Raw genomic sequence first — 23237 nt, 5'->3', positions numbered from 1 at the left:
ATGAAACATTCTATATAACATTAAAGACTTTATTAGAACTACATCCTGTCAATAAACAACCATTTCTGGTAGAGGGTCACAAGATATGGGGCATCTGGTAGGGTAGGTACAGACTGATGATTCCTACTATAAAATATTTTCTGACTACATGACAGAGATTGTAGTAAAACAAGGTAGATGAGGTAATCTTTTATTGGACAAACTTCTGTTGGTGAAAGAAAGAAGCTTTCAAGCTATACAGACTTGAAGCTTGTTTCTCTGACCAACAGAAGTTGGTTCAATAAAAGATATTACCTTACCCATCTTTTGTCTCTAATATCCCGGGACCAAAATAGCAACAATAACACTGCAAACAACAAAAGATTGTAGTGTCAGACTACCAGGAAGTCATTTCACTTGCTGAAAGCAGCTTTCACAGATAGTTGAAAGTGTTTGCCATTACCACTTTCCATTCGGACACTGCAGCATTTAGCAGTCTTGATTAGAATAAAAATTTATTCAGACTGCTTGGCTCTTATGAATAATGAAATTTTCTGTGAAAAATATTTAGTACAGTTATTATTTCAGCTCATATGTTTGCAAGCTGCAGGAAATCTATTTTGCAATGAATGACAAAAGGGTTTGGTGCCCTGCCTTCTCTAATAGATACTAAAAATAAAGGGCCATATCCTTATTAGGCATAAATCAGCACGACTCCATGAACATCAGTGGCACTATGCTATTTTATACCGGCTGAGGATCTGGCCCTCGGCAAGAAGGTACCAGTGAGAAGTTCTCTTGTATTGTTAAATCACTTGATGTGCTCAGCTAGTACGCATCATAGTAGTGAGAGAGCTGATGGTGACTTATTTGTAAAATTCCACAGGCTAGGCACCTGCAGCCTAAAGTAAGTAGTATATTTTAATATGTTTAGTACATGCTAATGCAAAATCATCAAAACGGAGATTAGAATTTTCTCACTAAAACCGCAATTGTGACAGACTGACACTATCCTATATAAACTTAATTAAATGACGTTAAACTTTACTGAATTTGAATACCTTTGGGGTCCATTGTATTAAAAATGCAAATGTGTATGTGTTATTGTGGAATTGTATGTATGTACCTTCTCGAGAAATTCTATAAGGAATTTTAAAGGGTTTTGTGGAACAATACATATGAAGTGGACTTCCTAGGAAGTACCTGAGGGTAAGGGGAATCCAAATGACCCATTGCAAATCCACCCTTTTGAAGCTACATCCAGGAAAAAAACCCATTGTTTACTGATTACCAGCTCTTGAGAGACTCCAGATCACAGATCCCTAAACTGTATGAAGTGTTGCTGCAGGACTGCTCCTGCCAGAACCCACACTAGAGTTGGGGTGCTGTCTAGTATTCTTATTAGCATGCGTATAGGTCTATTTATTGCTTTGAATTTTATTTTTTTTGCAGTGCTTTTGCTTAAGAATAAAATAAGCCTGCATAAAAACAACTGTGTGGTAACAATTTTCAGCCACTGAAGAGAAAGCAAGCAGGTGTGTTTGGGCAGCCCGTCTTCTGTGAGTATAACACAATGAATGTACATAACTAGAAATACACTGGTCATAAGGGAGAGAGTCACAGGTCTCCACCCAGAGAGGCAACAGCTGGGAGCTGGAAGCCCAAGAGTGGGTGCACTTGCAGGACCATTGAGGGGAAATATGGGTGCAGTTATTCTGAACTGTGGCAGCAATGTATTCAAAATTTTGTATGCAAAGGAACAATGAGAGGAAAATGTCCTTAGCTGTTCTCTCTCCACCTCCAATTGTACAGCTACATGCCTGGAGCAGTTTCAGACATAAAGTACAACAAAGGGAATTTCTTGTGGACTCTAATCCTTGAAGAAATAAACAAACAATGGCCTCTATTGATTGACACAGCACAAGTGATTTGTGCAACCTCCATAGAACAATTAATGAACAAATGGAAGGGACTGCCCTTTAGAATGCCATTTTGGCATGTCAAAATGGAAGCCATTTTCCAGTTACTTATTCCTCAAAAGAAAAGGAGTACTTGTGGCACCTTAGAGACTAACAAATTTATTTGAGCGTAAGCTCACGCTGTAGCTCACGAAAGCTTATGCTCAAATAAATTTGTTAGTCTCTAAGGTGCCCCAAGTACTCCTTTTCTTTTTGCGGATGCAGACTAACATGGCTGCTACTCTGAAACCTGTCATTACTAATTCCTGGTAAATAAATGTCTAGCTTGCCAGATAGGATGATTACAGAAAGTAGAAAGGTCAATAAGTGCATTATTTTAACATCATTATCAACTGTATTATCTTGGATTAGAGGTGAATTTGGAGTAGGAAAAGATGAGTGTGATAAACTGCATTCAGATGGACAGTAAGTAGTCTCCCCTAGCAGGCTAGGCAGCTGCTTTAAGTGAGGCAGGTTGTGAGCACTACATCATGATAATTTATCTAGCCTAAAAGTGTCAGTAAAATATATCCACTGCAGTTTAATCATTTTATATGTATATTCCCACTCTTCCTCAGTTTCTGCTTTTTGTTGGTGAATGCAATTTTCCAGCAGGATTTCCTGATGTCCCATCACTTTTCTCCTGGCTAGTATCATTGAGGCAAGCTCCTGCCTTTCGACACAATGTGGAAAAGGGATTATAATGGACATATTGCATCTCACATATAGTAACGGGAGAGGGGGAGCACAGTAATTACATTTTCTCAAGGGTATTTTCAACTGCATGAAATGCTTGGTTCCCCATCTGTTTAACCAATTACAAAGAAAGCTGTGGAACGGTCATCAGCATGGAGGAAGCTGCTTGACAGCCTCTGTTGATGATCATTCCTTTTTTCCATATCAGGTGTCTTCAGCGCACTTCAAATCAGAAACACTAAAATTACCGATCTACAGCTTCAATTCCAGCACACAACAGCCTTCAACAATGCCTAAACACCAACAGCCTTCAACAATGCTTAGCCACAGGTGCCTACAAAATACCCAACTGAGCTGAAAGAAGATAACCAGGCTGCTCAGACTGCCCTCTGCTGGCCTATCTGTAGATCAGCAGTTGTAGTTAAAGCGACTGCTAGCCCTGATTGGCAAGGTAGAAATCAGTAACTATCAAAGTCTACGGTAAACAAATGCATGCACTGGAAGATTAGAAGAATAAATCGGTTTAATTAAACTACTTTTTGAAGAATGATGCTGTGAACAGCTTTTAGCACATGAACCAAGAGGATACTAGCTAATTAATATTTCTTGGATGCTGTATTTCCATAAATATACTCACTCATATCTGACCAGCAATTACAAAGTGCATGAAGGGAAAACATCTGTCACACTTCACATACATACTTATAATAAAATATTCCGTGTGCGATTCTCAATTACAAAGCAATGGAAAAAATGGGACTTCAGTGGAGCTATAGCAGTTCTTACCAGCTGAAGATCTGCCCACCTCTGTTGAGCAAGAGGAAAGTATAAATCCTGCAAGTTTGGTCTTGTCTGTATGCTGCAGTAGTGCTCATCAGTGGGGTGTGAATTCTAAAGCGCACCAGCGTGTTGCACAGTAACTGGCCCATATGGACTCTACTGGGGTGCACTAAAAGTTCCCCAGTGCATATTAACATAGTCCTGTTTCACTATGTTACTATGTCTTGGGGAACTTTTAGTGAGTGTCAGCAGGGTCCATGTGAGCCAGTTAGCATGTGACACCCTGGTGTGCATTTGAATTCACACTCCATTGATGTGCACTATCACCCTGTGTTGTCAAACACTCAGAGTCCCAGAGAAAGTAACGAGGAAGGGAGTTTTTGGTAACTCAGCATTTCGCAAGCCAACCATTCTGGTTGCTCACGCTCCACAACTTTCTGATATCTCACAAAGTCACAAAGAAAATCAGTGATAAAGCACGTGGAAGACATTCATCCACAGTGCGGGATTTTTCTCCTTTGATTAGAAGAAAAAATAAAATGCTTATCTGCACTGCAATCTTAAGAACAACTTCATATTTGTCTCTCAAATATCCTGCCCTCTCTCTGCAAGAACAGTATTCAGATGGTGTATTCTGGAGTTTTCCTTAGTGAACATTAGTGTTCCTTAGTGAACATTCAGACAACATCACTACTTAAAGGGCTTGACTATGTTTCATTGAAGTCAATGGGAATTTCAATAGGAGTAAGATCAGCCTCAACAGAATTCGGATGGTTGGCTGAGTTACTAATATATAAATTAGGATTTTCTAACAATTCCACCTAGTATTTAGCTGTGACACTGAGTACCATTCCCACACCTGAAGAACTCTGTGTAAGCTCGAAAGTTTAGACGTCTTTAACCAATAGAAGTTGGTCCAATAAAAGGATACTACCTCACCCACCTTGTCTCTCAATATCTCATCATTCAAAAAGTAGGAGTAATAAACCTAGATCTTTTTTGTATTGCTGATGACTGGTTATCAAAAACTCTGGATCTCTTGTTTTTATAGCTAAATGGTATTAACACAATCACAGTATATGGTAACACTTGGGAATTGAGGTATAATAACATGTCTATCTTGAGGATAAACATATCACCTGAGCTGCAAAACTGGATTTTTTTCTACACATACCAATAGCGTTACATGAATATTCATAAGGTATTTAAAGCTCTTTTCACACAAATTCTTAAAACAGAGATAGATTAGGGAAAAGGAAATGATAGCTACAATAGAAAGAACAGCTATTGCAGGAAAGGAAATTAGATACTATATCCCTTTATGTTCTAATATACTGAGCATATGTGATTGTTTGATTGTATATCTAACTTCTGAGAGGCTGGAGTTCAACAGAGTTACTGGTTTTTGTATTCTGTCACCCAAATATTCATACCAGGTAAGCATTACCCTGATCTGCATAGTTTAGGGCAATGATATAAGTATACAGGATGGTTAGTTACATTTTTTAGTCTCTTGCAATGTCTTCAAATGGAGAACTGAATACGAATTTTGCAGTTTTGAAACCTCTCTCTCTCTTTAGGCCTGCATAGTGTAAAGTAGAGCACGTAACGTACATCATTTATGCATGGAAGTTAGGAGGAACAGCTTTCCAATGGCATGGAAATGGCCTCTGCGTGAGTTCAAATAATAGCCCTTGGAAAGGCCAATAGAATAAAGAACAGAAGTGCCACAGAAGTCTACGAATTCATTCCAAAAACAGATTCTGTAATAAAATCATTTATTGCATGGGTTTCTAGATTTTACCATGCTCATCACATGGTATATGAACTCCTGTTGGTGTGCACTTACAAATTGCTAGATAGATGAGTACACTTTAGGCAGCCTGATCTCATGGAGGTATTCTGCCACTAACCCATGCTTTTGCTTTCAACCTCAAAAGTTTGTTTCAGCTTCTCTATGCAGTTTGTGCTCCAATAAAAAGGAAAAAAATACAGTACCTAATTTCAAGTAACTTTGAATGCCGCACATAATCATGTATTCAAATCTTTACAGCCATCATGCAGCTGTATGAGATAAGCAAGCACTGTGGGTATTGGTATGCAAACGACCATATCACATTGCTTCTTTGCTTCCAAGAATGTTTGCTATTGATCCAGCACTTCTCCTACAAATAGTTGTAGTAGGGGACTAGCCTGGTGGAATACCAAAAACAAAGTCTCTCTCTTCTGCATTTGCGTATCAATCTCCAGCATAATTTTCTATCTTCCACAGCTGTGGGGACTGTATATGGTCCTGGAATAAGCCAAAGACGGTTTCTGTGCACACACACTCCCTTGATGTGCATGTCTGGAAGGTGCTTTCCAAGGAAATCAAAATGCACAGTACTTTCCAAGGAATTTAGTGGAGGGGGAAAAAACCCCACAAACCTGTAGCAGCCTATAATGGGCCAGGACAAAATGGTCTGGTGGAAAAGTGAAGAGAACTCTTGGGGGAGAAGCCAAGCGAGTAAAGGAAGTGTGAGCTGTCATGTCACTAGCCCAGATATCTTGGGAGTATTGGATAAACTGTTTGCCTAAAGGCCCGTCTGGCCTGGCAAGAGAGATGTCAATAACATGCCTTATTTTCTTTGTGGGACAAGCAGTGGAAGGCTTTGCCCTCTTTCTGTCACTGCAGCTTTCAAGTGTCTTTGCTGCTATTTGCCACAGTGTAATTCTAAGTCGTATCTAGTCTCCTTCTATCACTCCTCCAATGGAACTCTTCAATCTCTTTGAAGGTTAGTGAATATCGTACTTGTGAAAGATGCTGGATTGTTAGTCCTGGAGAGCAAGGTCCATTCACAGAACAGCTACAGCAAAGCGGGCAGCTATGCAAGCTTCCCACACATTGCTCCCCATTATGGCCCATTTCTGGATAACATGTGGGGGTGAGGAGGTAATTTATCTCTAACTCAATCCTTTACTGCTTCACCGAGACTGTCCGCATGGGCTCAGTTGCATTGCTGTGTTTTGCACTGTGGGCATCTGACCTGAAGCCATCGATTCATTTCCCACAGGTCACCATGCAGCCACCAAATAGTAATTCTCTCTCAATAACAGCATGAGTCAGTTTCAAACCAACAAACAATTAGCACAGTAAGGCTTTGTATCAGATTATCAACCCCTCGAGCCACCCATTTCCATACTTTCACTCATCTATTGCATTGACTATTTCACATTGAGACAAAGGCCTGTAAAATACTTTGCTCCAATGGCTCAGAATTATACAACTGTTGCTCTCTCATTAATATACCACATATATTCCTTTCTCCACCTAATACACTGCAATTTTTACCCACTACAACAATACACACAAAATACATGGGTCCATGTACACAAAGGCAGCGTTGATACAGAATCCTTGACATCAAATTTTTGGCTTGCCTGATAAAAAAGCAGAACTTTGTAATGCTTAATAGGTCTCGTCATTAGTGGGATCTAAAGAGGTTCTACTGTATTATGTGTAGGAATAAATCAACACACACGACAAGAGGTTCAGGGGAAAAAATAGTGTTATCCAATCACTTTGCAATACCCACATTGTTTTAGAGATTCACATCTGGGATGATTCCAGAGACAATAGGTTAAAAAAAGAGTCTCAGAAAGAAAGTCATCTACACTGAAAAGATAATTAGGGATTAATTAATATAGGGAAGGTACAAACTGTTTCTGACATGCTGTCAAGCACAGGATACATTTGAAGCAAAATATGTTATCTATTTTTGATCCTCTTTCTCAATTTCTCTTTTCAAAGTAAAGCTGTATGGAACTCTTCCCCCCCCCATCCCCCATCACAACATTCAAGCATATCCCTGTTCCCAGAAACCATGTTCCCAGCAGAAAATGTTAGTACACTGATCATAGATCTCTATTTTCAATTTTCTGACTCCTCCTTTCTAGGAAATTGGATCACTTCTTCATGAGTCTCTTGCTTAGATATGACAAAGATATTGACAATGGTAAATTCACAAAGAACAATGCATGAGATATTTGATACCTTTGACGTTTTTTATTTAAAGTAAAACTGTTTCATTTTTAACCATTAAGACACTTCTGAAACATCTTATCCACAATACTTTTAAATTAAGTTTTTCAGAATGAAATATTTGCTGTATATTTTAATCCTAAACAGCACCACTTTTGCTGTTCCATTTCTCTTGTAGCAGTCATTTGCTATGCCAAATGGTGTGGTTACTCTGTAATATGGACACGCATTTCTTTGGAACTAGGTTGAAACCACAAGTCATTTTCACTTGTTCAGATTTTCTTCAGTCGGACGGGCAGCACATATCATACGTCACCAACTATGTTTCAATCCAGTGACAACGTTGGGATGCTTACAAGTAACCATTCTGCATACTGTGAAGGGGATAGCTACATGTCACACACTGAAGTTAATCTGCATGGCTATGATAGAAGCACCTTCCTGTGGCTCCCAGAGCAATTTTCAAACTATGCTGACTGTATAAATTTTAAGTAGGAATTACTTTGCCTGCCACTGAACCGTGGCCTCCTGCGGGGTGGAACATACAACTGTTGACCAGTACACATGAACCCTACTTTCCCTTTAGGACAGGAAATGAAGAATAGATACCAGATTTAAAATCACACGGCAAATTTTACTAAGCAGACTAGATTTAGCTATCCAAACACATTAGAACCTATTCAACTTCATTATTACCAAGGGCACTATATATGTAGATGTTTTGTCTTCAGTGGGATCTGCGGCTGCTCAACACTTTGAAAAAAATACGTCTCGGTGTCTAAAAATTAAGAACCTAAAAAGCGTCCAAGATTGAGAATCTGAGTTATCAATAACAAAATCCTGCCAATACAAAAAGGGTATACGAATAATAGCATAGTAAACCCTATGTAAGTAATCAGAAATACAGTGTCAGATTGATAGTTTATAAATTTCTCATGTTGCATCATTCACACTATATCAGTTAAAGAAGCAAACTAGTTTCATGAAAACTCCAACATTGACATAAGTTTTAGCCATAAACTTACTATTGTAAGTATTGCAACACCTTGGTGAGTAAATAAATACTTAAGAAATTTGGATCTTAAAGAACAAATTGGTGCAGTGAATTACATACAACAAAATATGGTGGCTCTAATGGTGACAGACTCCAGGACTTGAATGGGGTACTAGTGGCTTATGTTATCACCAGATCCCCTCATTGGAATTATTTCATTGGAAATCCCCATTGTTTCCATATAACAGTAAACTATCATAATAGGGATTCCATTGTGCTAATCCAAATACAAGGCCACTGTTCTTCAGCCTCAAACTGAATAGAATTCAGTATTCATCTACTTATGATATGCACTTTGTGATTATACATTCATTCATTCCATTCAAAGAAGGGATTTACTGAGCAAATGTTCAATATGCAAAATCTGACCTTCACCACTCAGGTCTGATGAAGAAGTTGATACCACTATGTGATAGAAAGATCATTTTTCATTAAGGTATTCAGTCTACAAAACACTTAAATTTTCAGTTACATGTCAGGTAACAATATCATGGAACAACTGCAAAAGTACTATTACAATTTGCGATAGTCAAACAAGGACACACCAATTAGATTTTGATATAGGGCAATGTTTTAATTATTTAATGCAACTCATGACTACTTTTTAACCCAATAAATTATTACAATAAAGTATCACTATCACAATTTATTGCAGATTGAAAGTTTGTAACGAGAAAAATATCTGGGGTGAAATCCTGGCTCTTTTGCAGTAAATGACAAAACTCTTACTGACATTTATTAAAATTTATTTGTCTCCATTGTGGGACACTACATTAAGTAGAGATCTTAAAATGCTGAAGTGCATAGCCACACACACTTTAAATGTGTTTTTAATTAATCTAATGCTAATGCATTCTCAAATCCAGCTTTTAGATGCTAATAGACTATTTAATATTTTATTTTATTTGAGTTTTTCCATTTACATCCATTATGTACTTTGGGTTTTGTGCACTAGAATTTTTCTGCCCTCTGTTATTTTCATCTGGAAAAGCTCATAGTAAAGTAGAAGGTCAAGAACAGTTGAGTTTGTGACATGAACCAAACTAAAGTAACTTACATAGGGTCATGTTTCACCAAACCAAAGTAACTTATCTAGTGTCAAGTAGAACCCCTAGCAAAATCCTTGTCAAAACCTCAGAGCTCTCACAATTTATATCACCCAACTCTGACAGAAGATTTTAGCTGGAACCCTCTTCACATATTAAATAGTTAAAATAATTGCTTGAACTGGTAGCTGGTTTGATTCTCTTGATGATTGGGATTTATAGGGCCATCTTGCTTAGTCATGCCGTTTGCTTTCCTCACTGAGAAAGCTAGTTGTTTAGTCCTTAAACAAAGCATTGTCTCATTCCCTTTATGATTTCACGTTTCTCACTCAAATGTCCCAATGTCTCAACTTCTCTTCTAACTAAACAGTAACGTATGTGTTTAAATTTGGTGCAGTTGCTATTAAGCAGTGAAAGAACTTTAATGCATTAACTCTATTTTAATATTTAACTATTTCAGTTTTACAGTATAAAACCTGAGAGCTTGAAATGGTCACAAAGGTGGATCTGAAGAATCTTTCAAGTTAATTCAAATAAATTAAATATTTTCATTGCCCCCCTCATTCTTAGTATTCATTATTTCTCTGGGGCAGCGGGGGAGGAGAGGGAACAGTTTGTAACCTTGTTCTGTATTTTGCCAAAGAAGGAGCCAATCCCTGATCAATTTAACACAAGGCAAGTCGTATCGGATTCTCTAGGTTTGCTTTCAAGGACTCCAGAAACACTGAAGCCAGTTTGTCATCCACCATCCGACTGTCGCTTGACAGTGTCACTGTCATAAGCTGATGCTGCTGAAGTTTCTCGTTCCCTTCTTCATCTTCCACAATCTTGAGTTCGGGTCGAGCTCGCCCCACAGCTAGGATGCAGGCTTGAGGAGGGTTTATGACGGCAATGAAGCCACTGATGCCAAACATGCCCAGATTGGAAATGCTAAAGTAAGGGGGAAAAGTTGATGTACATATTGTACGTGTTACAGGAAGATATTGCCGCATCGTCACACAACCAAGATACACCCAGGTGTGGAAAATTCACAACTAAGGGAATTTGCAGTGGGCAGCCTCATCTTCCTCCAGGCAGATGAGCGCTGCCCAAAAAATGAGAGGTATAGGCTGAACAGGAGGCATAGTTCCAGACATCTGTGAAAAGGCCCATTCAGCACATCACAACAGGAGCCTCCAACAATGGGAGTCTGATTTAAATTTATAGCGACCCTCACCCTGGAATAAACCCAATGGGATGGCAGCAGTCAAATCTCTGCCTGCTGTCTCCTATGAATGAATATTACCTGCTGGGTAAGGTGTTGCCTGATGCAGGGAAGCACATAAAAGATATGATGCAAAACTCTATCTAGCATTTGAATTCAGCTCCTGTACCATAGCGAAGTTCTAATGATTCACAAAATACCTACTGTCTAATATTTCACGAAAGTATGATAAAGAAACGAGCACAAAGATGAAAGAGGCAGAGAGCAGGGAGGAGGGGGACTAGCTACTGCGCCTCAGTGGAAATATATATAGAATCTATAAGCCCTAATCTTTGTCGTAAGATGATGAGTACACACCACTGCTGAGGACTGTGCAAGCTTTACACCACCTTTGCACCTCAGCTGAGCCTGGGCCAGGTGTGTGCCAGGTTGGACCCCAGATGTAATTGAGGGGTGCTTCAATTTACAAAGGCTACTGGTAATGCCAGTGTACCATTACAGCAGCTGGGTATCATTGGGGCACAGGTAAACCCGGGTCCTATCCTGTTTCCCGAGGGCAAGCCCCTATTTCATTCATTGGAGGTGGCATACAAGCTATTACGGTGACTCTATACCACCTCAAGATGGGGTTACCCCTTTATGACTTGCTACAGGAAGGATCTAGCCCAATGCCTCCATTTATTTTTAGATTTATCATCCTTCCTTTGAAACCTGTGTGGTGGTGTTTTTTCTTCTCCCCCCGCTAAAGCCATTTCTGTTAATGAGGACATCCATTCCTGCACTGCTGGATCCCCATTAGCTTTTTCTGCTGAAATGCTTATGATCATCTAAGAGATATTTTCTTTTGAGGCTATTTCAGCCTGAAAACACAATGCAAAATAAATAGTTCTGTGCTCTAGGCTGGTATAGTCCAATTATACTACCCATATTAATGGATCTCTCTTTGTAAAAAAGCTTTATTAGTAGTGTGCCCCAGGACATTTTTATAGTCACCAATTATCCATTGTAAATGCAAAGATTTGTGTTAATAACATAATTCTGCACAGTTGAAAAAAATCACTTAATCACTTTAAAAAGTCATGAAGTTCAGGTTTCCACAGTAACGTTAACCACTCTCTGTTTAATAGTGTTCTGTTTCTCATAAGTGTAATATATTAAGATGCACATTAAGCCACAAAAAACTCAATCAGTATATGTTCAAAGAAGCCAATATAAAATTTGTTAGAAACTGAACTTCTGTATTGCCTTGCATTTAAATGTTAACATTTTGTTTAGCACAAATCATTTCATTTCTTCTTGTACATTTAAAAAAAAAGGGGAGGGACAGGGGGGACGACTGCTAAATACACGTAAATTGTCCCATTTAAGTTTTGAAGTTTACATCTCAAAGATCAGAATGGACTAAGGAGGGTTATCTCCCAGCTATGGAGCACCTTTTGTTTGGCTGGAGACCTTTTTCTGAAAGACTGGGTTAAATGAGGCAAGAGTACACTGGTTTACACTGCAGCAGTCACGTCTTTGCAATAGAAAGGCATTTTAAATTTTTTTAAAGCTTAAAATTTACATTATAAAGTAAATATTTGACTCTGTTTTCCTAACTACTAAATATAACAAAAACAATCTCCTGCAGATGGACAGACATGCAAAATAAAAGCCAAAACCCTTTATCTCCTCTCAACAGGCTTGGCTGTATCAAGATTAACCTGTCTGAAAATTGTGAGGGTTCTTCTCTTGATATAGGAATCTAAAGCCTAGATTATCCTCTCTAATTTGCAGTGTAAATCGCTGCATCTCTTTTCAAAATCACAGTGTGGTTTCACAGATACATTGGCTGATTTTATAATGTGATGTGTTAATGTACATCTGAATATCTGAGAGCCAGTCATAACTCTAAGCTCATATTGTATCTATTAAATTGGTTAAAAAAAATTACCTAAAAGATCCTCCTTGATATTCTTCAGGTAACAGTTTTCCATCTCTTGCTTTCTTTGCGAGAGCCTAAGAAAGTGAAGATAGAAAATAAAATCCCAGACCAAGTTATACCACACACACAGAATATTAGTAAAATTCCCTCTATGCTTTTTGGTTTACACAAATATTTGAGCCAAATAGTTTTGCTATTTAAATATGACATTGAAAATGATTAGCTGCTGCAATTGTGTAAGATGTGAGGGGTGAGACATTTTGGATGGAGGTGCCTGGAGAAGAAGACTAGGACTGGTAGCCAGAAAGATTGGATGAGGAGCTGGAAGGGGGTAACTGGCACTGGCCGGCATTCAAAAGAAAGATTGACACTCTGACAGAGAGCCTGGATGTGGAGACTAGGACTGGACAGACAAAGAGAATGAGACTTGGATGAAAATCCTGAGGAGAGATTGGGGCTGGATAGGCAAGGAGAGTAGAACTGGGATGAGGACCCAGGGATGTGGATGAGACAGGACTGGAACAGGGGCAGGTTGGGGAGGATAGAGCAGAAGGGATCAAGTGTAGGCAAAACAGGCAGAAGAGTCTGTACCCACTAGAGCACACCCTCCTCCAGAGCCTGCAATGGAACCCACGATTCCTGAGTCTCACTATTCTTCTGCTATAAGCAAATATCTGGGAAACCCACTGGCAAAGTGTCCCATCTTCCTGTAGGGCTGATCCACACACAGGATGATAACCTACTACTTCCATCAGTTACTCTGTGAGTTCAGTAGCAGTGGTCTGTGAGAGCGCGAAACCTGCGGATGAACCATGTGTGTGTCAATATGATGCCAGATAATTAAATTTGTTGGTTTTTTTCTAGTTTGCTCTCTTAAAAACCGAGGGAAGTACACACAAAAAATACTCTAAAAGAATATTATTAACATTGCAATGTCAAGCACTCAAAAGTTAGGAAATGCCTTAATTTAGCCCCCCTCTGCATACACATTACTATACAGTCTTTAATTACATGATCACATACTATGTTTGACCCATAGGAGCCCTATTTCATTCAGTATACTGGATGGACAGTGCTCACTTAATGAGCCACTATTCTGCTCAATATTTTGTTTTCTCCTCATTATTCAGCGTGTTGCCCATGGCCTTATTTGCTGCACACTATCCATACTCTGCTCTAAAGGCAGAATTATTAGTTTTCAAATGGGCTTGTCTATGGCGTTCATCACAATAGTCTCTCAGCGCTTCGCAAACATTAATCCATTCTCACAACACCCCGAGGAGATGGGGAGGGGCATGTTACCCGCTTTTTATAGATGGAGAGCTGAGTCATAGAGGGATTAAGTCAGAAGAATGTTGGCTCTGTGGTTCAGCAGGTGCTAACTTAACCCATATGTTATGGGAATGCTCCTATGTCCATATGTTTTGGGCAGAACTTAATTGCAGAATTAATTATTTTCTATCAAAACTGTGTTGCAAACTAATCATGTAATTTTAAACCTAACGGATGTTTGTTAGAAGCTTAATAAATCTGAAAAACTTTGGCTTAGCAGAGTACTAATAATTATTAAAAGACTAGCACTAAAAAAAGTGAAAATCCAAACAGCGACCAATGACTGAAGACTGGAGCATACACACTGTAAGCATGGTCACCATGGAAAGAATTGAATACGGTAACAAATACCCAGGAAAAAGCTTTCAGAGATGAGGGATGCTGTCCTGGAAGTATCTGACTGATCCTATTCAATGCATGCTCCCAACAACTCCTCTCTAAGAACTTCCTTCCCTCGCTACCTCTATCGCCCTCCCCTAACTATTGCTTTTATTCTTTATAAAAATACAACTAATTTAAAAAATTAAAATATATATTAATTTACTTTGTCACCTATTCAAAGGAAAAAAGTACACAGACTGCATTGCCTTTATCTATATTCTCAAAATTCTAGCGCAGGTTTGAGCCCATCTCCCTCTGATTGTAATTTTGGAAACAGTTGCTTTTTTCTGAAAAATCAGAGAGAGAGATGGGCTCAGATCTACACTAAGATCTCAAGAATATGAGTGGAGGGAATGCAGTCTGTACACTTTTTTCCTTGCTAGAGGCAACAAAACGAATGATGGATTTCCCACGGTTTCATCAGATATGAAGGAATATTTAGGTTTAGATAAATTGATGAAAAAAATTCAAACTACATTGCTCTCTTTATATAAAAGTGTTCTGATAACAGTATATGTGGGATTTATTTGTAAGAAAAAGGTCCAAAAATTTACTTTAACTGCAAAAGTCATGGGAAATAAACTGAAGGCTTTTCTTGTTAAAAAACATAAAATCCTAGCTAAGGCCGGATGATCTAAAGTTTAGAACAGAGGCCTGGGTTCTCTTCCTGTCTGCTGAGGGGCCTTGGGAAAGTCACTTCCCCTCCCTTTCCTTAAGTGATCCATAACACCTTCAAATCGCTCCTCAGGATGCCAGGTTTCTATGAAGTCCACAGAGAATGAAGCCAGGAATAAGTGACAGTGATATGAAGCTGTTTGAGTTAATTTTGTGTATGTGAACAATACTGTATCAACATCCTTGGAAACATGAAGTTCACTATGCACAGAACAGGTGCAGAGCCTGTTCAAATTTCCTCATGCTCTGCTGCCATTGTACCATAACTCTGACCTTGTTGAACTAGCCAGCCACAAAGGTAAGAGGGTAATGCAAACTCTATGACCATTCCATCTTCAGTCTTTCTAGTGGAAGGTCAAGAAGGAGAATATAAGGAGATACGGGGGAGATTTTCAATGGCACAAATGGAAATTAGGCACCTATCTTCCATGGTAACTAACTGCCCTTTGTGCCTTTGAGAATCTCTTCCATAAAGAAGAAAACTAATCACGCTTGTCTGGCAATTTTGGGGGGATAAATTGTGGATGAGGGGAAGCATATGGATGTAATCTACGTGGATTTTTGTACAGAATTTTGCACGGAGTTTAAAAATTGCTCGGACAAAATCTTTGCTGAGTGGACTGAATACTGGCCACGAGCAATGGGCAATTATAACCAGCAACGTATAGAGTTGGGGGAGGTTTCTAATGGGGCATTTCTGGATCAGTTTTAAGGACTGGTCTTACTTAATGAAATTCATACAGGCTACTAAACTGGAAGTAATGGAAACTACAGTAAGGACAGAGAAATAATGCAAAAGGAACTAGAAATATCAGAAATGTAAGTAGAAAACTACACAATATTTGAATTAGGATAAAGCAAACTAATTCAGATGGAGAAAAACATTTTCAAATGCAGATGCTCAATGGGAGGAAGAAATCGTGGCAGCAGCACTACTGAAAAACTTCAGGGTCAGAGTGATCAACAGATCTAAAATGAAATTTCAATGAGAAACGGCTGCAAAAAGGCCAAATATAATTCCAAGCTACATAGATGAAGGCATCAAATCATGGAGCTGGGGAGATAATAGTCCTAGATGTTGGTGTGACTGCTCCAGGAATACCAAGTTCAGTTCTGGGAACCCCATCATCATAAAGATAAGACAAATTAGAGGGAAGTTAGAGGAAAAGTAACAAAATGTTGAGAGGGCTGGAAGGATTCATTTATGAGGGAAGATTAAAAGAGATAAACATGTCTACAGTTGGCTAGTGATAACTGGAGAGGACGAAGAATAGAAACTTAACAGTCTATAAAAATTTGGTATGTGCAAACACTAAAGATGGGAAAGAATTATTTATTATAGTATACAGGGATATCAGAATGAGGGGCAATGGTATCAGAAACTTTAGAAAAGGAAAATATATAGTCTATATATCAGGAAAAACTTCCTGATAGCAAGATCCATTTGCCTGTGAAATAGTCTCTAAGGAAGTCATGCAAGCCCCATCGCTTGGAATTAAATTGGACAAAACACTAATACAAACTGCAGCAAATAATACTGCATTAGCCATATAGAGATGGACTGGTTGGTCTAACATGTTTAATTGGTCAAACTGGTCTTTTCAGTCTCTAAATTCTAAAAATTCTTATAAATCTGTCCAATTAGTGCCAGATATGGTGATTTTCTTTTTGGTGATGTAGTCACCTGCCCACTAGAAAATGAATCCAACTCATTAATTGTTGTTTGCAGTGTTGTTTTAGCCACGTTGGTCCTAGGATATCAGACAGACAAGGTGGGTGAGGTAACTTTTTATTGGTCCAAATTCTGTGGGTAAAAGAGAGAAGCTTTCAAGCTACACAGAACTCTTCTTCTCTTCCTAGACCTGAAGAAGAGCTCTGAGTAGCTCAAAAATTTGTCTCTTTCATCAAAAGAAGTTGGTCCAATAAAAGATATTACTTCACCCACCATGTCTCTGAGAATCATCAACTCATTTCACACATGCTAACAAACAGTCTTGTTTAGTCACGAGTGACTTCAGCTAGTTTTCAAACAGTGACTTAAAGGATAAAAACATATTTTGTCATTAGTCCTTTGCACCAGTCAGTCCTCTTGGATTATTAAGTATTTCTGTTTTTTTGGAAACTACTTCTGAGACAGAATCTCTCTCTGAGAAGTGATAACAGTTAAGCCATTAAATTGCTTACAAATCTTAGAAATAAACTACCATAATGATATCAAATGAGAAAACACTATTTATAACAAAAGCTTACAAGAACTCTCAGTAAGGTATTGCATGTTGTACTACACATGAATGAGAAGCAGGAAAGTCTTTTGTGAATGGTTGTGATTAGAATGCAGTGTGTTATATTAACAAATCCTAACTACAAAACATCTTTTAATGGGTTACACCCATCTTAGGGACTTCACAGATATGAAGGAAAGGATTCAAAAGCCAAACAGCTCTATAAATGTTTTTACTTATTATAATAGTTTGGAGTTTTAATGAGTTCATAAACAATGAGTTTACAGGTAGCCACAGTTCAAAATGCAACATTAAACATCTGAATAAATAACCTTTGTTCTAAATCCATTTTCCTTTCCTTTTTCAGGCTCTTATTTTTTCCCTTGGAGAAAATGTTATTTTTTGTTATGAAAAAGGGCAAGTTACAGAGGGCTACATTACATTTCAAAAACTTATATTATAATGACCAGTGTGAACTGAACAATGTCTTACAATAGGCTAAAAATGTTTCAATACCAACTTGGAGAAAGAGAGAAAAGGACCAGACTCTAATATTCTTACTGACATTGAAGGGACTGCTCAAAGAGTGAGGTACAATTCAGTGTCAGGGCATCAGAATGTGGCCCAAAGAATTTCCACTCATTTAGTTTTTTGGAGGTTTGCTTTGAAAAATTCAAAGGATGAAAAGGAAAAGCTGTGTGTAATTTGTTCAGAAACAAAACAAATTTCAGTAAATTCAATTAAAATATGTTCTTGTACTTATACTGTAAAAGGAATACTATACTATAAAGGGAAACTATTAAAGAAGCTGCCGCAGGTTTCACAACCTCTCACTATAGAAAAAAATAAAAGAATATTTTTCAACAACAGAGAGCAGAAGTGTAAGAAATTAGCAAACCAAAATTATTCCTATACTTTTCTATGTGGATATTCACAGTTGGCCTGATCCTGCAGCCCTTGTTGATGGTAGATTGAAGTGCTGACACTCGATAGCTGGTAATGCATACCACATTTAATAGGAATTACTAGTTGAGATGAAAAATGTTTAAATTAAGAGCATCGCATTTCTAAGTATTATGCTAGTGTTCTATCCTCACCTCAGAGGTGTTGCAATACTGGTTTGTGGTTTGTAATAATACATCCCATTGCAAGGTGTCTGTGATAGGAATAGAAGTTGCATTTCCCACACTCTATTGGTAACTGGGAGTTTTCACCTTGTTACTTCACAAACTGGTTCAATGCACTTTTATGTACTGTTACCACAGAAAGGGAGATCTGAAAGTTGGCCACCTCTTGGTGAAAGCAGTTAAAACACAATATAAAAACCCCAAACACTGAAGTGGAGGTAAATGGGTGAATTTAAAGCTTTAAAATTGCTACCCTGGCTCCTTGGGTAACTGGTGGATCAGTGAAGTGACTTCAATATCCTATCCAACAAAACATTTTCATTTAGCAATGATTAAGGCTGCAAGTCTTTCATGGAGGTCACAGATTCTGGGTGGAGGCGGCCCTGGGACCAGCCACACCGGCCGCTGCTCCAGTGACCCCAGGCATCTGGTCCCAGGCGCAGCCCCAGAGCAGTTGTGGCATCCGTAGCTGCCTCCACTCCCAGGAGCAGCGGCGGCGGGGCCCTGGGTCATCCCCCTCCCAGGAGCAGTGGCAGCCACCAGAGCACCCCTCCCCGCACCCACAGAGGAGCAGTGACTGCCGGAGCACCCCCTCCCCCAAGAGCACCAGCACCCTGGAACACCCCACTTTCCCCAGCACCTATGATTTAGTTAAGGGTATTTTTAGTAAAAGTCATGGACAGGTCACTGGCTGTGACTTTTTGTTTACTGCTCGTGACTGTCCATGACTTTTACTAAAAATACCCATGACTAAACCATGTCCTTAGCAATTATTGTATTGGGGGGGTCCCTTGACAACACTTATCAAATGAACATTCTGAAGTCCACTGCATGTACATCTTTTAGGATGATATTATTTAAAAACCATATACTAAGAAGCATTAATTCTTACTTCTTCCAGTGCTATTATGCAGAAAAAAATTCCATGCAGTTATAACAAAGCTATTGTAATTCTTGTAGCTCTGAAACAGAATGAATTTACATATGTGGCGGCAGATTCACTCCTGCACGTGGGCAGTTTTACAAACCCATAACTGCTTATCTGCTTGGGTAGGATTTGCTCTCTGGAGGGCTCTTAAGCCACTACCCCCTTTCTGCAGCAAGAGGGTGTAGTTGGGGATCCCTGAGTCCAAGCAATTCCTAACTGCCACAACAGTCCCCTAGCATCAGTTGCCACAAAGGAAAGTAGCTCTAACTTGCACCTGGATTAAGGCAATGCAGCTCTAGGAAGTACAGAGCTAGTTTAAAGCCACCTTCGAGGCACACTACATTCATGACTGGTGTTGAATGCTCAAATGGTCACAGCCACAAACAAGGGATATAATAATTACAATAAAACAAACCACCTCCACCTAGCACCTGGAGAAAATACTGCAAATATTAAAAAAATCTGAAATTACGTATTTGTTGTTGTTGTTTTTTAATCTATCACTCCGATTAAGACACACAATTTCACAGGCTATAGTGAGCCATGTTTAGCTGGGATTTCACTGCAGAATTTGATGGCTAAGTTATCTTTGCATTTAAAAAAGAATGCTAAGCGAATGAACGGCAGAGACTTACTATATTCATAATAATTTTAAAATCCCAACACCACTAAAGCAGCTTTAAAGATCATTTTAAAAAACTGTTTTAAGATCATCATTCATGTTCATCTGGGTCATGCCATACACTTGGCTGCAAGAAGCTAAACAGCCATGATATTCCTAAGCCTACTGTACATCTGAGACCTACCTTTGCAGATGCAGAAATTTCCTGTACTCCCTTGGCAGCAGCATCTTTTATGATTGGTGTAATGAGACCTCGGTCTGTTGCCACAGCAATAGAGATGTCGATGGATTGCAGCTGCCTGGGGCCCTCTCCATCCCAGGTCACATTCACATCTGGCATTTGCTAGAAAAGAGAAACACAAAGAGACCCAGCTGTTAAAGGAATGGTTCAGCCAATTATTAAAAGGAAACCCCTTTAAAATGCACAGTGATATACAGGCATTCACCAAAGTAATTAATGAAACACAGAATGCTGTTTGAGAGAACAGGTCACATCTATCATCCGAACTGCCACGAGCAAGACAGGGATAATAAAAGACTTGCCATGTAACTCTAAAAATAGACCTACTTTATTAGCTAGCATCTATTTACATCTACACTGTCAGAAGTGTGAATGTATGCTGCAGAGATGGAAATTGGCAGCAGGGGGCAACAAGAAATATTTATGAACATTCAGGGTCACTGGGAAACTAATGATATGCTAATAACACCCTCCAAATTCCTTTGGTGTTCACAAGTATCACCTTTTGGATGCCTGAAATTCAAGGAGTACAAAGCAGAGGGGTTTTTGCCAACCATAAAGTACTGAGCACCAACATATTGCTTTTACATTTTAGATGAGAGGGTAGTGAACAGAATAAAATGGAAAAGGGATGCAGAGATCCTACTAAACATACACCAGGATAGTCATGTTAATTGCTTTTGCCCTGCTCATTTTGGTACCACTCTAATCAAAAAAGTCGGTTGAGTTTTAACTGAATACATTGCAATAAGCTGAAGTCTATTATTGGTGTTAGGTTCGCTTATCCAAAAAAGCCTCATGCATATTTCTAGAGACAGATCCAAATCAGACTTAACTTATTAACGATAACGAATTATGAGTCCTCTTGAGTTTACCAGACACAGCAATAATATTTATTTATTATAAATAAAAAAGAAAGAGAGAGAGAGAGCGCGAGAGAGAGAGATGGAGAACTAAGGCAATTGGTAACAATTCTTCATGTCTAAGTCACCAGTTTAAAGTAATCCTGGTCCACAGTGACCATACATATATGATCTGTAGGTTTGTTCTGTGTCCAGTGTGAAATGAGTTATTAGAAAGTCCAATTCCTAGTGGGGAGATGTCTTAGTAGAAATGCCTATCCAATCACTTTCCTCACTCCCTGGTAGTCTAACATCATCATGGGGTAAGACACACTGGCAGGTGGTAGCAAGAGGGACACCTGGGGGTTTATACAAAGCTTCAGACTCTAGGGCTGCCAATATAGCAATTGTAAAGTCCAAATAATAAAATAACCTGGAGTTGAAAAGCTGAAACTTGGCACTTTGAAGCAAGATTTTTTTTTAAAACTGTTTTGAACATCCAACATTCAGATCTCTACCTTGTCATCCCACAGATGGTACTCCTGGGCTATTTGCATAAGAGGAGAATATGCAAGAAACATTCTCAGATCACCTTCTTGTGTGTATGAAGATAAGAAGAATTAAGATATTGTGATTTCTTTTTTTGCAGCCAGGAAAATGTAAAAATCTATTAAACCAAGTAGAGGTAATCAAAATATTCTGAATTTCAAGTTTTTCATGCAATTTTGTCAAAAATTCTATTTTTTGATTAACTATCTCCCATTTAACAAAAATGTTTGGGGTTTTTTTGGACTAGCTACTACTAACCTGAGCTTATTTCTGACATGCTATGTATATATTTGATTATTTCTGAACATTTTAAGTTAATATATCAAATTTGAGTGAGAGTTGTTTTTTTTACCGCACAACAGTATAATGGAGTGGGAGTAGTTTTATGATTACTAAATATCTTCCAAAACAATAAATAGCTTTTATGTAATGTACACATAAAATTAGCACATCATTAAAATACTCTATTCAATTTTCCCTCCCCAATTTACATATTTTAATTCACAAATGTCTGCTAGTTATCAACTGCATCAAAACTGGAATAGTAATAGCCTATGTGGCAACTCATTTAGAACTGCGCACATACACAATGTACTAAACAAGCTGTTCATCATCATCATCCAGTTATTAGAGTTCTTTGAATTTTCTTTAAGAGCCTGGAGATGACATGTTACTGCTGATTTTCTAATGCCCAGCAGCAATCTAATCTTTCAGTAGAAGAGCCAAACACTGGATTAGCAATGACAGTCAACAACAAACAAAAAACGCAAAATCTAATCAACTAAAATTCAGATATTAAGAACAGAAAATCATATTTCCTAAATTGATTGGTGTAGATCATTCTGTAATAATAAATGCAGAAATCCCCTTTTAAATAACAAATGAACAATATGCATAATCCTTACACACAAAACATATTGAAAAAAAATCAAAACTGTGAAAGGCACCTGCTACAGTGGCTTTAAGAGTATATCTATATTGCAGAAGGGATATGTGATTCTCAGCATGGGCAGACAAATTTGCACTAGTTCACCTTGAACTAGCACATCAAAAATAGCAGTATGGATGCCTAGCCCCGACAGCCGCCACTGCCATAAAATGCAACATCCACAATGCTATTTTTAGCACACTTTCTTGTGTTGAGCTAGCATAAGTCTGTCTACCTGCCCTGAAAGTCACACCTCCAAACTGCAGTGCAGACACCCCCAGGTTAGCAGCCTGCACCTGTTAGAAGTATTAACTTGTACTTATAAGTTTTTGCAATATATATCATATAAAAGGAGTATTTAGAACATTAATACTATTATTGAACTTATTCTTTTATTGATAGAAGAAATGAATACATAAAAATTGAACATTTTTCATTTTGAACACTCCATTTTAGTATATTGCTATAGACAGAAACTGTGCTACGTGCTATTTAGCAAACAGACAGTATCCCTAATTTTGGCAACAAATCTGTGGCCCCCTAGAACTTCAAAGTTATCAGTGTAATATACACTATGGCCACTCAGAACTTCTTCCAATTCCAAAATCCAGGCCCCCACCACTTAAGCTAAAACATTCACTTGATTTCTATACAATAGGAAGAGCAGTTGCTCATCTACTTTCGGTGCTCAACATAAACTAAACTACAAAAATAAATAAATAATAGTA

General features: G+C 38.4%; 1 protein-coding gene across 9 annotated transcripts in view; it reads right to left on the bottom strand.

The window, feature by feature from the left end:
* The window catches only part of PDHX (pyruvate dehydrogenase complex component X), a 113493-nt gene that overhangs the window by 5719 nt on the left and 84537 nt on the right, over positions 1 to 23237 (bottom strand). For 8 of the 9 annotated variants that reach the window (XM_043515870.1, XM_043515873.1, XM_038405312.2 and 5 more), the window contains 3 exons: positions 20134 to 20292; positions 12672 to 12736; positions 7444 to 10464 (listed from right to left, as the gene is read on the bottom strand). In XM_043515870.1, the coding sequence (XP_043371805.1) occupies positions 10200 to 10464; positions 12672 to 12736; positions 20134 to 20292 (489 nt within the window). In that variant the 3' untranslated portion in view covers positions 7444 to 10199. Of the gene's footprint in view, positions 1 to 7443; positions 10465 to 12671; positions 12737 to 20133; positions 20293 to 23237 lie in introns of those variants that run through there. The other variant, XM_043515871.1, reaches the window with a different exon arrangement.

The sequence above is a fragment of the Dermochelys coriacea genome, chromosome 6, assembly GCF_009764565.3.
Source record: "Dermochelys coriacea isolate rDerCor1 chromosome 6, rDerCor1.pri.v4, whole genome shotgun sequence".
Classification (NCBI taxonomy): domain Eukaryota; kingdom Metazoa; phylum Chordata; order Testudines; family Dermochelyidae; genus Dermochelys; species Dermochelys coriacea.
Note: the sequence above shows the minus strand (reverse complement) of the source record. Positions and strands in the feature narration are given on the sequence as shown.